This window comes from Microchirus variegatus (genome assembly GCF_963457635.1).
Source record: "Microchirus variegatus genome assembly, chromosome: 17".
NCBI lineage: Eukaryota > Metazoa > Chordata > Actinopteri > Pleuronectiformes > Soleidae > Microchirus > Microchirus variegatus.
The window spans coordinates 13,170,275-13,187,038 of record NC_139818.1 but is presented as its reverse complement, the minus strand read 5'-3'; the positions used below and the strand labels follow the sequence as shown (position 1 = coordinate 13,187,038).

General features: G+C 39.7%; 1 protein-coding gene across 1 annotated transcript in view; it reads right to left on the bottom strand.

Annotated features, from left to right (window-relative positions):
• dock1 (dedicator of cytokinesis 1) overlaps positions 1-16,764 on the bottom strand; it is a 176,055-nt gene that overhangs the window by 122,527 nt on the left and 36,764 nt on the right. The window contains exons 15-23 of the mRNA XM_083904018.1: positions 16,276-16,374; positions 15,692-15,764; positions 12,305-12,408; positions 11,574-11,757; positions 4,811-4,908; positions 3,345-3,434; positions 2,128-2,228; positions 1,918-2,046; positions 81-189 (exon numbers count right to left, since the gene is read on the bottom strand). Of these exons, the coding sequence (XP_083760144.1) occupies positions 81-189; positions 1,918-2,046; positions 2,128-2,228; positions 3,345-3,434; positions 4,811-4,908; positions 11,574-11,757; positions 12,305-12,408; positions 15,692-15,764; positions 16,276-16,374 (987 nt within the window). The remainder of the gene's footprint in view (positions 1-80; positions 190-1,917; positions 2,047-2,127; positions 2,229-3,344; positions 3,435-4,810; positions 4,909-11,573; positions 11,758-12,304; positions 12,409-15,691; positions 15,765-16,275; positions 16,375-16,764) is intronic.

The window sequence follows — 16,764 nt, the reverse complement described above, 5'->3', positions numbered from 1 at the left end:
TATTTACTATTCAGGAAAAGGCAGATACTGCTGGGCACAGTCTTGGTAAAAGCATGCGGTCCGATGTATTATCACCCTACCTTCACCATGCCAGTGTTTTCTGAATTACTGTTCATCATTTCATTAAAGGACGTGAAAAGGTTCCTCAAGGATTCCACGAAGTCAGCCTCTCCTTTGTTTTCATAGAGCCTGGGAGGAGATGAAGTGGAGAATTACATTGGCAGATGATCACAAGCCTGTTTGTTTCATCGCTGTGTAAACAGCCCTTCATGCCATGGAAAAGACAAGAGTTTGATGATTCCCTGTTAAATCATTAAAAGCAGCCAACAGAATGGCCCGTGTGTGTTATCAATGCAAATACTCTTGGACCAGAATTACAGACATCACTCTCGCTGCCAGCCAGATTAGCATTTTAAACAACATGACAAGACCCTTCAGCACCTGCCCGCTTTCATGTGGAAACAAAAATCAGAAAAATGTATGATCTATGCTAATGACCCAGATGGAATATGATAGGAGGAGCAGAAAGCAAATGCAGCATAAGGGTTCACGGACTTCACTTTCTAATCTCCCTGGGGATTACTATGAAATATACCTCTTCTGATAGTTTGGTTATGTGGAGTAAATGCTGCCCAGCAATTGTAGCGACTTAAAGCCAGTGATCACACATCCATTGCAGGAAACACTCATTTCTGAGTGCAGGAAGGGACACAAAGCAGATCATCCATAATCCTGCCAAAAAAATTGAAATGCATTTATCCTTCTTGCAGAGCCAATCAACAAGTTTTAATTGTAAATGAGATGCATTGTGCTTGCAGCAGAGTAATTAAGTAAGTCTAACGGTCACAACCACTAAGACGAAAGAAAAAAACAAAGAAAATAATTTGTGGGAGAGAATGATATTGTTTGGAAGCGCACACCGAAGCACAGGGGGGTTTAAGACAAGTGATTCCACAACATCAGATTTGCGTGGCTTCCTTCTAGTGAGGTGGGTTTTGTGGTGTCACATTCCCAAGGTGGATTAGAGACATCTGTCGCACAACTCCCACACAAACAGTTACTTATAGCTGTTTCTCACCTAGAGCACCAAGGTGCAGAGTAAGCTTCGGACAACAACACCATTCTCCACTCACAGGACCAAAGTGTGTCCCCTCTAACATTTCATAGGAAAAAAAAAAACCTGCTGATGCAGCCTTGGCAACTTCTAGTCAGAAATGCACCAAAGGCACCAACAAAACTAAACTTCACGCCTCAGAAGAATTTCAACCTCTCCGTGTCTGATTCAGCAACATCTGATACTGGCAACATCCCAAATAAAGTGTTTCAACAACTGCAAAACACAGGTCCATTTTAAGGCTGGAGGCTGTAAATCCTTATCCAGCAAAACCACTTAACACACACACACGAACACACACGCACCAAAAACACGAACCTCCCTAGTACAGAGCAATGTCGCTGGGGTCTGATAAGTGAGGTAAAGGACGGAGAGTCCTCTAGACATGGGACAGAAAACCAATCAAACTCAGCACAGTCAATTAGGCCAGGATCATACATCAGCCCTCTCTCTCAGCCTCCAACTGCTTCATTCTGGGACTCGACAACATTATCATCCTTTTAACATCCTCAGAGTCAATTATAAATACATCCTTCCAAAGAAATATGTGCATATCATGTCTGTGTGTCTCAGTTTGTGTGCGTTCTAACATCCTTTTTAGGACCTTTTCTGGCATAAATATTAACCTTGTCAGGACCAGTATGAGTTGAGGGCCAAGATTGGAATTGTGGTTGTTATGGTTAGGATAATGCTTTCTTTAGGATTTCCAATTGAATGGAAGTCAATGCTGTGTTCTCAGAAGAAGAAGAGCAGTGGAGAGTGTGTGTGTGTGTGTGTGTGTGTGTGTGTGTGTCAGGACGCACTGGTTGAAGAGGACTCTGGAGCGGACAATGAACTTGAAGATGTACTCCAGAGCCTTCATGGCTTTCAGCAGCTGCTCTGTGAGCTTCTCTGCATGGTCCACGTAGTTCTTCAGGACTTTGGTCAACTTCCTACAATCACACAGAGCACGATAAAATTTACAATCACATCGTGAAATTACTTCATTTTATCTAAAGAGACGATTTACTCACGTGTAAGCCAGTGTGGCGCTAAAATGCTTTCGAATGTAGGTCTCCAAGACAGGGTTAAAGTGCTGGAACTTTCTGTCGGCTATAAGCCCAATTATGAACACCTGTCAGAGAGCAGAGACTTTTTCATTAGAATGTAAACCACATGGCTCATAACAGAAAACGAGAGAAAAAAAAAAGGTTACTTAATATGCTGAAATAGATTGGGGAAATTAAACAAGATTGCATTTGCGCAAAAGGCCATTTTCTCTCAATTCTCTAGCCAGCAGATAATATAGGACACCCCATAACACAATTACTTCCTCCTTTCTCTGAAAGAGAAACTCTTTTGTTTTTTGATATGTAACCCCAGTTAGAAAATAGCATACTACAGAGAAAATCTCCTTGATACTTTATAAACTCATTGGCAACAAATACTAGATTTACAACATGACAAAGTTATCTGATGAAAAATTCAACAAGCTTGTTTATTTCTGCTTTTTTTCCCCTCATCTTTTTCCTTGTTCTATATCGCAGAAAAGTAAGACTTCTAAAGCTAGATAATACAACTTGCAGCCCTGATATTAGAAATTTATGCAGATCAATACAGCAGTATTCCATACGAGATGCAGTGTGTCTGCACTTCCCTCAGTAAATGTTAAGCCAGGCTCTTACTTATAAACAACGGGGAACGGTTTATGGGCTACAACAAAAGTGCACCCAGACAAGTATTTTGCCAGGGGCATCAATTTTGATGTTTTGACAACTCAATCTGACATGGGATGTAAAATAAAAAGCAGTTCAATAATTGATTGCTGCAAACTATATCCATATGTTTCTCTTAGAATAGGGATTTTATCTCAAAAGCACTGCAGTGCTGTATTTGTTGATCATCTGAAGACAGGCTTCTACTGTTCTACTGCAGTTTGAAACTTGATTTATAAAGATTGACTCTGTTGAACTATTAATTGGAACAATTACATGATTAAAAACATTACAAAAAAAAGGCTTCACCACTATTATGATACCTACATGACTTGCATTTCTCATATAGGAAATAGAAATAATAGGAAATCAAAATTGTTGACATATCAATGACATTTGAAAAGTATATGAAAGACCTGACAGCACTGACATCTGCATCCATGAAATCCATCTAAATGCACATATATTTCCACTGACAAGAACCTCTGCTAGCATGAATTATGCTGTGGCGTTACACCGTCTGCTCCTCAACTCACCAAGGCGTCGAACACCAAAGTATCAAATGTGTCACTGTCTGAGTTCTCCATCATGATGTTGAAGAGAGCATCCAAAGTGTCTTGCAGAAACTAGAATGACAGAAACACAGCAGGGCGTGATGAGCCAAAGATAAAATATGGCACTCAAAAAAAAAAGACAGCTTTCACTGCTCTTTCATTCCAGTCAAATTGATAATCATTGCCTTGTTAACAGGCACAAGATGTGAAAAACAACTCCAGAATAAGATACTACACAAGAGAAAATGAATGTGAGAGAAGAAAGTGCCCCTGAACAAGGCACCCAATTCCCCGTTGCGCAAACATTTTAGACTTTCAATAGTCCTGGTACATAACTTTTGAATTGAACCCATATGCCCTGTGGTGCAAATGTAAGGGGCTCCATTAAAGTGACATATTCGCAATTACTCACCCTTTGTTGCTGTTATCATGAGCCATAGAAGTATGTAGATGCTAATAACTTCCCTGTCAGCAGTTAAAAACACTAACAATGCACACCCTTGCTCTGTGGGGAAACCTGCTCCATTTACTCAGCCCATTCTGAACCAATGTGAAAGTGTCGGGAACAGATGAGAGCTCCATGCAGTACCTGAGCTCTCATCGCAGGATGGATGACATTCATTGTGATCTCAATGACAAAAATAAACAGAAGTTGCTCGCACTGAGTTTAATGCACAGCTCTATCACAAGAGGCTGTGTGACAGCGATGTGTGGTCGCAGCAGGGGAAAAATCTACTGGAAACAGTTTTGTGCACATTATTAATTTCATCCAAAATACCCAGCTGTATTGACAAATTGTATAAAAATGACAAACAGAAAAATGTCCCCTTACTAGCACATAGGCAGCACATCAGAGGAACACACTGCTAATATTGCAGCGATAACAATCACACCCCTGTGGTTTAATGAACCAGTCCAACTGTGGCTGACACATTTATCCGATAGGATCGAAACTGCCAGGTGAAAGACTTCCTCGAGTGGGACGAAATTTTCCGGGCCCCCAACCAGTCTGCAGAAAACTTCCTCAGGAAAGTGATTTATTCATCTGCCCCATGCTGGGCACGAACAGCAGGTCATCCATTTCCTGCCTGAAGTCTGCAAGTGATGCCATGTGCCTTCTACTCACCAGCTCTAAACATTTATAGTAAAATATATATATACTAAAAAAGAAAACTTTTATCAAGTGACATTATGTGGAGGAGCTGCCAATTTCCAAGATCGAGAAAGACTGAGTGCGACTGCATTGTTTGCCCCCAGCTGTTGAGAGATATACTTGTTTTTGCTGCACTGAATAAAGAACAAACAATGAAGGTCATAGAGTCCATTAAAAAAGTAAGTTGAGATCATTAGTTTTTGCTCCAGCTTTGACAGCACAACACCTCTGTGCCCCGACCTGAAAAGAAAACAACAGACAGACAGACAAAAGGAAGCAGCCGTCACCCACTGACCTTGACGACTTCACCGCCTTCGACTTTCATCAGCTGTCGGAGGTTCTGTTGCAGAAGGCTGGTGTTGGAACGCCACTTCAGAAGGCCGAGTAGGTCCACTGAATAAAATAAACACAAACAAAACCATTGTTTAATGCACAGTATTTAACTTCTGCCGCTAAGTGTCTCTTTCTAAATCAAAACAACAACAAACTAGAAAAGCACTCGGAGAGCGCAGGCCTCCGCCAAGGCAGCTCAATGCCTACAAAATACACCCTGTCGATGCCCAGCATCTACGGATCATACCCAAAATTTAATCACTTGTTCCTGGTCCCATTGTGGACATTTTCCATGTCCATGTCATCAAAATCCGTCCGTAACTTGTAACCGTCCGAGCTGTTGCTAACAGACAGACAAACAGACAAACTACGGCGAAAACATATAGCTCCTGGTGGGAGGTCAAAAGTTCCTCACTACAGCACATCCTGTGCCCCTTTCAAAGTAAAAGCACTCTAGCGTTTCTCATCCCCATTTCAACAAGGCTTTTATTGAGAAGTATTTGCAGAACCAGCAGATGTGCGGCTTCATGCTAAAGACTCCAGTCCTCTTATTGAGTGTGAAATAGGATTTAGGGCAGGGGTCTCAAATGACCTGGGGGCCACACAAGGTTCAAGTCTGCTCAGTAGGGGGCAGTAAAGTGAAGAGCACAGTCAAACTGTATTGGGAATAACAACTGTTGAGTCAGAGTGGGCATTATTACTTTAAAATGATGTCACAATATTCATCAGTCAACATTTGTGACAATATTTGACATAATTTCAAAGTAAAAGGCATCTGTTTTGATACCCAACGATTCTATCTTTTATTCACAATAAAAAAACATTATTAATGATGCAAAATGAATCTGTAAATATCCACATGAAATCGATTGAAGGGCCGCAAGTTTGAAACCACTGATTTAGAGTGTTTTAAAGTTTATTATTTACTTTCAAAGCCAAACCCCATGTAAAATATAACAGCAGCTTCGCAAAAGGCGAGTGAAATGAATGAAACGGTCCATTACCCTCAACATAAATATGGATTACTTTGGCTTTGAAGAGTGTTCGAAATATTTTGGCTAATGTGAGTAAAATATACAACCAAATCTATCAGTATAAAATCAGTCTTCCCAGTTTTTACACATTTTATTAGAGAAATGATACATACAGTAGGACAGGACAGTTTGGGCATGGGTCAGACATTTGTTTTAAGATTCACACACACACACACACAGTTGGTAAATTTCACAAACACAGTGCAAGTCATAAATCTCTCACTTTAATCATGGAAAATGAATGAGGCACAAGAGGATGAGTCATTACATGATTAATCACATTCAACAAAGCTTGTTTATGCCACATTTGGCAGGTTATCAAATTAGGAGCTTAAAACATGCTGTTGTGTCAATTATTTATTACGCCGTAGAAACCAGCACTTTTAAAATCACAATCAGCTAAAAGGCAGACGGATAGAGCTTAGAATCTTCACTCAGTTCAGAGGAGTGCTGTAGTCAGCCTGTTAAAATAAAGGGCATCTAATAATGTGTGCTGTCTCACATTATACCTGTGTGAATATATATGTGTGTGCCATTTCCTAATATAATGCATTATTGGAAAATTCTGGGCTTGACCCATGGTAGGGACTGAAAAATATGTTTATCAACTTTATGGCTGCAGTGCTCTATCGAGCACCAGTGTAGCAGCGCAACTAATTATTAATTTCATCATCACTTAATGTGCTAATTATTTTCCTGATGATTTAAGTTTGGTGTAAATGTCTTCAAATGATTTATTTAAAAGGAGAGGAAGAGACACATAGCATTGAAGAATTATCAAGAGATTTCTGAATGTGCGGATCAAATGATTGAAAATCGTCAGTTGGAATTACAGGGGGATAAATCATCAGGTAGCTTGGTCAGAGACGGCAAGGCTGCGTGTCACGGATGGACCGTGGAAAATCACCAAATGCTTTTGACAACATAAGATGCGAGTGTATGGATGTCCTCGGAGGCAACTGAATGCTAAATTAAAAAACCTCCACATTACCATATGAATGTTTGTTTACAGTGCATTATCTGACAAGAGCGTTTTTATGTTCACGTTTTACCAGCGAGCGCCGCCACTAAGTAGTCGCTTGTTCTTTTTTCTTAATAATAATAACAGCCTTGCACTTTGAAGGCTTGAAGGTTTGAAAGTTTTAAAGTGCTTTTTTTTCTGAACACAATTACTTTATGTAAAAGCACTTGCACACACAGTAGACACACAAATCCCTGACTTGATTTGGTATTTTTTCTGTTTTTTTTGCAGTATTTCTCATTCTGACCAAGGTAGGGACAAGACAGTACATCTTCCACCAAGCCAGTTCCGCTCCCTGCTCTGCCATTATTAGATTTCCTGCACTTCACCCCCAGCCTCCCATTTAGAGAAGCATACTCCAAATACCCAGGGAGGAACCAGCGGGCACTTTACACAAGCTCTCAGCTCTGGGAGGCCCCCTGCATAAATCTAGCTTAATTAAAAAGAGCATTTCAGCTCAGATGTGGAATAAGGGATGAGGTGTCATGTGTGTGGAAACCCCCCCCCCCCCCACACAAAAACGCAACCATTTATTATTGTAAATTATTGTATTGTAAATGCAAATGTAGATTATGTTTACAACTGCTTACTGCACTGTATGTTCTGTAAATACCATCTAAATAAAAAGTGTGCATAATGTTTTTAATTGGCTAGGCAAGTTGTCCTTGGGCAATGAGCAAGAAATTGATTCCAAAATGCGAGGTGTTATCCGTTAGGACTGAACCATTTATGGAAAATATCCAATTGCAATGTGTTTTTTTGCCAGATATTGCAATTGCCAAGCCAAGCCAAGCTTCAGTTCAATAATCTCTACACATGGAGGAGCATTGTAACATGAACCAAAACATATTAATTACTGTTTATTCTGATATGACGATGAGAAGTTAATCTATATTAATTTATACACGAGTATTGCTTCATGTGTTGTTTCAAACTGTGAATCTTGATGTGAAAATGACCAATTCTTCAGCTCTGTGATGAGGTTAGGCATTACAAGCTCGGCTTCAGCTTCAGATTATTGTTTTTTTGGGGGTTATTTTTGGTTACTTCTTCTGGCAAATACATGAATAGCAACACGCACAGCATTTCTTGTTTTCAATAGCATTTCTCTTTAAGCTGGAAGCTATCAGTGTGTTAGAGACTAGAGCATGTGTTAATGCAAAGTACTTGAGATTTTTTACTGTTTGACTATTTGTCATAAAACACTGTGAGAGGCAGAACATTGGTGTAAAATTGTAAATGAGAAACCATAGAAGGAAAATCCAAACTGCAAATAAAAGACAAAAGGACAAGTGATTGACTGAGTTACAGGGAAAGCCAGCTGTTTGGGTGGGAGCTTATAAGAGTTTCTAGTTTTTAATCAAGTAGGCAGAAGCCATACAAAGTTACTTTATTAAAGAACTCAAAACTTTTCCTCGAGCTTTGCTCTGACACACACACACACACACACAAACATCTCTGTTTAATCAAAATCATTGAGCACTGACACTCAGGCTCATTGCCAAACAGCTATTGGTCAGCCTTGCTTAGCACCAAAGGGTGCTGGGTAAATATGAGCAGTGAAGCTGATCTGCACCACTGCTCATCTTTCTCACACAGGGTAACAAGGAGAAGCCAGGAAGAGAAAACAAGTTGGACAAACAGGAGAATGATGGTGGTGATTGATTTCTACAGTTATACCCTGTACAGCCACATACGAAAATAAACTATGATTTGAACTGAAAACAATACTTCCCTGTCTAGTGTGATCAAGTGTGGGCAAGTTCTGCTTCTGCAACTGAGACTGTTCATGTGGTGACAATGACATCACCACCCACTGATCTGACTAGGAAGGCACACATGACTGTATTTTAATGACAACTTAAACCACAGACTACATTTAATAACCATCAAAGGGAAAATTACTGTATCAATACACAACGCCCCTCTGATTCACACAACAAGCAGCAGGAGTTTGACAGCAAAATCCCTTCATCGGTCTCCTGAACGTATTTTCTATTTGCCCTGCTTTTTACTGGAGCCATATTTACAATTCAGAATTTGCATTTTTTTTAATTTTTTTTTTCTTTGGAAGACGATGAAGATTTAGCACCAGGTTGCACAAGGCCTCTGAATTTGTATGACAACTGGAAGAGATCCAACATTTGATTTAGAGTGATTTAAACAGACTAATGCTGCATTTTTTGGAAAGCTACTGCCAAGTCAAAAATCAAACGTTTCTGCATCATGCTCAACAACTATGTGTTGTCCTCAATTCAAACAAAAAGGTGCCAAGATAATTAACTTAATTGTAAAACCTGTTGAACAAGCAAGTACAAAAGTCCTGCAATGTGGGAAGAGCCTATGAAAGCAGTGATGATTGAAATTCAGATGTGTGTCAATCACATTCATACTAACAAACAAAACAACACGATGAGGAAAATGTATTTATGTGGTGCCACGGAGAAAACCTGTATATTACATTTCTACTTTAAAGATGTGTGAAATAAGATCAATTATGAAACTGTGTGTATCTCCCCTTCCTCTCTCCCTGGCCAGACCTTCACTTTAACTTCTGCATTTTATGTGTACACATACATAGTAATCTGCAGTACATTTATGACAAACATTATATAAGTTTAACACAACTTTGATTAAATTACCAGCTGTGCAGGCAAGTCTGACTTCACGTATCTACCTGTCAACAGATTTGTTATTGTGAAAGTGCAACCATGTAAATGTGGTCAAAAAAATTGGTGTGTTGTTAAAATCAGGGTGAGCTTGAAACTGGGTGTGGTCTGACTCGAGTAGTGTGTCAGCATGCATGCACACACACATTCACATAATGCATTCCCTTACCCTAACCTTAAACATCACAACAAACTGCCTTATCCCCTGAACCTAAAACCAAGTCCTAACCCTCAAAAAGCCCTTTAAAGTTGCAAGGACCAGCAAAAATGTCCAATAAAAGGAAGAAAGTATGGATCATTGATTCAAAAGTTCTCACAGCCTACCTCAGACATGTACACACACACACACACACACACACACACACACACACACACACACACACACACATACACACATACACACATACACACTCTTCTCACACTCACACAAAGTTCACCTGTGCAATGATGGATTATTACTGTCATTTCAGATGTGCTTGCTTTCAGATTTACTGCCTAATAAAGTGGTTTGGACAATCTGCCGAGGCCGTAGCATTCGTTTTCCTTACTGCACAGAGTGTGTTAGTTGAAATCACAATATTTCTAAATCACAGCAATGTCAAACCGAACCGATATACACTGCAGACAAATATAGTTTTCGAGTTGTGATGTTATCCTTACAAATATATTTTGGAGCACTCTGGATTTCCAGTAAAATAACTAAAATAAATCATATTAAGCACAGGAACAGACTAAAAGCAGGTTTTTAACATTTTTTGCTCAGGCAAACACAATAATTATTCAGTGAAAGCTCAGACAGCACAGAAACATTACAAAGTATAAGACAAAACACATTACAATTCACTTCAACAGTTGACTCCAAGCTTTTCTGCTCACCCTTCTCATGCCTGACAATTTAAATTATCTTTGTATTACCATGAATAAAAACATGAGGGCATGGTTCACTTCTTATTCAAACAGAGGGTTTCTTTGGCTGAGTAAAACAATTATTTTCACTAGCAGGTAAAGTTAGCCTGCAGTGAATTTGTCCTCTCTTCTATTGCTCTCTCTCTCTCTCTCTCTCTTTTCCAAAAACACACTGAGGGGAATGAGGAATTTCTCATTTTAGCTCTAATTAAAATGGTGACTCAGTCCCACATACCAAAGGAAACAAAGAAGCACAACAAATTAAGTACGGGAGAAAAAGCGAAGCAGATATATAGAGTGGTTCAGTTTCACGTAATTGGAAGAATTGGATCATTGACAACATAGACCAGCTATTTACACGATTCAGTGAGCCAACCACCATTTTAGAAATACAGTCACTGTTGCTCAAAGGAGTCCTTAATCAATAAACCAAAAAAGAACACAAGGGGATTTCTTTGGATTAATAACCGACGGAGACCGACACAGAAACTCAGTGAGGTCTGATAGTTTTGATTGACAGAGCCTGTTTACAGATGCAGAAGCAAACAAATAATGTGACATTGTTTTTGTGTTTAAAAAGATCAAACAGAGGCAGAATAATAATAGCATCAACAAAACAAAAACCCACCAAATGTTTTAGTGATATGTGGTTAGTGTGCATGGATAAATTGTCGTTGTCCAGGGGTTTCAAAATGTGGCGTTTCTTTATGTTTTTATGTTGTTATTAATATTGGTCTTATTCACATTTACTCTACTATCTCTGGTCACAAAGTTGTTTGTTGTCTTATATTTTGTTAAATGTAATTTCTTATTGTTTAGCACTTTGGATTATTGTTAGGAAACGTGCAGTTTAAATTAAATCAGCATTGTGATCACCCTTGATAGCAACAGGCAGTGGGGTGGAAGAAGAAGAGAACAATCATATGAGAAACTAGAAAATGCTCTTCAAAATTTAAAAAAAAACATTAAGATCTGTTGCAAAAATGTACCGAGTAATTTTTGTGCAACCTTGCTCACAGTCCCTCAGACAGCACTGAACCTCCTTGGAGGATGAAAAGACAGAAAACTGAAGAGGACAAGTAGAAATGCTCTTACCGTTCTGAGTGAGCTTGGTGGAGCAGACCAGAGTGGCGATCTGAAAGGAGTCCTTGCTGATGGTACAGTTGCCCAGGTTATGCATACTTTTACCAGTGGTGGAGTAGCCTTTCTCCTCCAGCTCTAGCTTAGTGGCAGGTAGGTTCAGGTACAGAGACGAGTCTTCCATCTTCTTTGCTTCTGCCTGGTTTTCCCCCATCGAGAGATTCAGTCAATATTTGAGCAAATTAACAATTTACAACAGAGGCAGTTGAGGGGAGCTCATTCATTTTTGCAGTATATTGAAATCCATATCTGGTGTTTATGATGTGAAGAAGTGTTATGTTTTATTACTGTGACATTTTTGATGAAGATGATGGTTAAATTATGTCTATCATCGATGTGTATATAAAAAGATTTTTTGACTTGAGTTTTTGTGCTGTCCATTGCATGTGAGAGTAAAAAGAAAACTCTTTACTGAACATTAACCCTGATTGACAAATGCAACACAAATAAGAATTAAAAATCATATTGGGGAAATTTCTCCCATATTAACTCTTTAATTAACATAAACGGACAGTGTAATGCAAAAGTATAAATATGGAATTTTAATATGACTAATTTTTCACATACGCCTCATCTCCGTTATGGTCCCGTCATGAGAGTGCTACCCACTCTCATCGGCCTGGCAGACAATAACAGAGACACCAAAGACTAATTTAACCAAGTTATGGGTGATATTTCACATTTACCTTGTACACAATGAGATCATGCTCGCCGTCCCTTAGTGTCGTCCCATCATATCTCATCAGCTTCACGAAACACAAAGCAAATATCTTCTCGGATTTGTCTTTTGCTGCGGGAGGAGGAAAAGAAAGACGTGAGGAGGACAGAGCACAGACTGATGGTAAGAGACATTAAATCACTGTAGTTGTTTACTTTGAGACACAAAACTAATTGCCTTTTTTTTTTTTTTTTTTTTTACCTTTGCAACCTAAAAATCCAAAAAACTTGCATACGAACATGCAGTATGCATTTCTATGAGCTACAAGTATCAGGATATGCACAGCTACGGATATTAGCTTGTAGAGACACTTCAGTAAACCATGCAGCATGGCTCACTTTACAACAAGTCATTAACAAACCAGAAGACTAATAAAAAAAAAGATAATCCCTAAAGTAAATCTCAGCACTATAAGCCCTGAGTCAGCTCCTGACTTGCAAAATAATTAACTGTTCCCTTATGATGACTTTATTGATACTGTGACTACCCATGGATGAATTTTTCCTTCTTTTTTTTTTCCTTTTAAAAGAGGCAGACACACTTTGGTCAAATGAGAGCGATTACTTGCATCAAATTTTTTTCCCTTTCAAAAATCTATTTACAAACTCGATCCATTTTTGTCTATCCGGTTTGCAAGTGTTTACATACTCAACTTGATCTCAGACTTGCAGCTGTGGAATGACTGTATAATTGCAGCAGGGACACTGCTTGTGTCCATGTGCATACACACGTGTGTGTGTGACTGTTTGTAGAGGCGTTGTGGTCGGAAAAAACGCTCCATAAACAAGCAGGAGTTATGACTTTGTCCTGTAACAGAGCGTTTGGACAGGGTCACATATATCATCACGGTGGATCAACAAGCTCAAATTTATGAGCAGGGAAGACCTGATTCATCGAAGTATCTCGCACATTCTATCTGCATAAATCCCCTCATTGGTTTTCTGCCTGCAGCCTCACTTGTGAATAATTGCTAGGCCGGCATGAGAGGAGCCAGTGGAGGGTAAACAGTGTACAAATGCCACACAAAAAAAACGTATTGCTGCCTTACTAAGGACACCAGAGAGCTCCAAAAATGTCACTTTTAAGAAACAATTTTCTTTTTCTTGTGCTAATCAAAGTCAAGTTTGTGTAGAAATCACCCGAGCCTCCCAAGGTGGGCTGTCACTTGGGATTTATGGTGAGTGTAGTGTTCTACAATTTAAGGTCTACCCACTAATCCACTCACCAAGTAGTGGCATAATGACAGATGAGAGAGAAGTGAGAAGATGGTGAGAAGATGGTGAGGATCTCTTACAGTGGTCGTAACGTGATAATCTAACACATCTAATGTGTTAATTTAACCTTTTTATCCAATGGCAATTTTTAAAAGGTAATATCCTAGTCCCAATGTAGACACAGGCTTTAGAGATATATTTGCAAATGAAAATACCCAAGCTTAAGAAACTCCCATGTATTGTTATTGGAATATACCCGGTCTTTTGCTATCACAGAGATACTAGAGGGCAAAGAAAAACCTTCCTAGATTCCATTAAAGACAACAACTTCCAGTGTTTTGATGGCAGAACTTTGGACAAAGGGAGGGTCTACCATAAGATGTATTTTTGTGGCAATTGAAAATAAACTGAATTCCTGTTTTGAGGCGTGTTGTGATTTGGCTCACACTGGTGTCCACTCATATGAGACATGTATTAGCTATGTCTACTTTCCTATAAATGGGCATATAATTTGCAAAAGTGATATTATGTTACATTGAAGTAGACCTTAAACCAGAAATTTAGACCTTTACCTAATCAGGAACATGTTTACTGACAAAAAAATGAAGTGAGAAGTAAGATCATTTTCATATCGACTTCCGTTTCGACTGACTTCTCTTGGCAACCGGAGGAGTTGCCCCCTGGTGGCTGTTCAATATCTGGGTTGTCCTCTGCCAGAAAACTGGGAGACAAGGTACGGTCTATGATTTTTCCAAAGAGTGGCCTGCTCTTGCTGTCTTTTCTATTAAGACTAACAATAAGCTTTGACCATTATTCTGGTTCTGAAATCAATCTAATCATTAAGTCGGACAAACAACGACAGGGAGGATAAACTGCATCAGTTAAGACTCTTTCAATGCCAATGATCTCATGCAAAAGCAAAATCCAGCAGAGTGGCAAATGTAACCGTTTCAGCAGGTTTTGCCGGAAGCCAGTAATAATGGAAAGGAACGGAATCATTCTCAACTATTCAAGCAACTCTGCCAATGCAGAAATGACAGAAAGTGACTGTGTGCCAAAGACACATGTCTGCACAGATGCAGTCACTTCTGCAAACAATCAAAATCAAATGTTTATGAAGACTCGTGTGCAGGGGAGTGAAGAGCCTCACGTCTCTATTATGGGAGTAGTGTAGTAATATATAACGCTCGCTGACAGAGAAATAAAAGACTTAAACCTTACGCAAATTCTTATAATCCAGTCATTACACCTTTTCATTAAATTTATCTATTGAGGAGTTGGCAGCCTCAGCATGCCTCCGCAGTCCCAGAGTCTCTTAAGGTGAGCCAATTTTTAAAGCAACCTTTAACAGCAAGATAAACGCAAAGCACAGAGTTTCAAAGACATGCCGCGTAACAGCATTAGTCCTTGCAGAAGCAAGATGCCAAGCATGACAAGAAGGCTCTCCAGGTGGATTATATGCCAGCACTGGGCTTTGAAAATTGGTCATATCCTCCACACCACAATCGTGCAGGTGAAAAGCAAACAGAGTATGAGGGTTTTGAAAACGGCAGGATGACAGTGGCTGCCAATTTCCTTACTTAGGGAAAAGGTATACCTCACCATGCTGATATCCTCCCAGTGTGATACAAATGGGTTACTTGTATATGCAGTACACACCTGGCATGGCGACTATTACCTCCCTAGAATATTTTTCCCCTGCATCACTCCTCCTGCAAGAGGGATGGCCTGACCATGTGGGCAGGCAGATGGGATGGCGAGGCTGCAGTTAGCAGTCCTCCCTGCCCTCTATGCCCTCAAAATTAAAAGGGATTTTAAAAAACAGAAGGATGTACAGCACTGGCTACATTCAGCACAGCACTGGCTCCAATAAACAAATGAGTTCCCTCAGGCATTTTTCACATCCCAGCTGTACTCTCTGACAAGCTGCTCCACGACACTGCTTTGTGGAAGGGCAGAGTAATACCTCTGATTAATGTGACAAAGGGTGAGCTTCAAAGTATTTATCACTGTGCGACACATCTGCCTGGATTGGATATCTTCTATTGTTTTTACTTTTGCTGTGGATAGATAAACAGCAAATTGTGTGACTGGTCATCTTTGGGGATAAGGATCGTTCTCATGCCGACTTTGGTACTCACAGTCCTGCGATGAGCGGTGGCGAAAGGTGAACCGCAAGTGGCTCCTGTTCACATCTTCAATAGGTATAGCAACCTGAGATAAGGAAGAGAAAGGGACAGTGAGATGTCCTTGTCCACACATGGATTCAAAAGGCTGCTTTTTGGAAAGAGCTTTACACAATACATCATACAAATCGAATATACTATTTTTGTATCGAGGCAATAGAGTTTGGGCAGATGACTTCACACAATCCTGTCATGCAGCAGTCAGATTCAAAAAGGCACCATTTTATAAGGAAGGCATTCTGTTCACATCCATAAAGATGAACATGTGTATATGGCTTAAAATGTGGAATCCTAGGGGAGATGAATGAATGTCATCTAATTTCTATGCACCAAAGATTCATCAGTTATTATACAGCAGACACCACAGTCCTCATTCTGTAATGTTTTGATGATGAAAACCTGTGTTGTGAAAGTAATGGACTTCTTAAGAATGATATCAAACAGTTTTGCCATGAAGGTGCAAAGTATTTACTAGAAAGACACTTGGAAGAAAAGGTTCTAAAACATCAAAAAGGAAGTCACAGTAAGAAAAGACTCACCTTTATTGTTTCAAACCAGCGTGGCTGCTTCACTTGGTAATAGATGACAGACTTGTACTCATTGATCCCATCATCTCCAGCTCCAGGGAAGATCACGTTCTAAATAAAGTGAATGAAAAGGCATTAAACACGTTATGAAGCAAACAGCTGGTTATCAGGTCATGCTGGCTTAAGAGGCCAAAACATGATGGTTGAGCTATTATCACCCTGTCAAAACATTAGCACACTTGCAGAATGTGGAAAATCGGCTAGCACTGATTTTATAAAAATGGAGTCCCCTGGAGCACAGAGTCTTGGATGCACTTAATGCATGAGCACCTGCCTGTTAGCTGCTAATTTCATGACAGCACCGTGGAAAGAAGAAATTAATTATTTAAGAAGGTGGGGCAATGGTTCCCAAACAGGGAGGAGTGGAGGGAAGCCAGGCACAGAAAAGAAGGACCAGCTGGTGCTGAAGGATCCAGCCATGTAAATTTGTCTGGCTAGTGG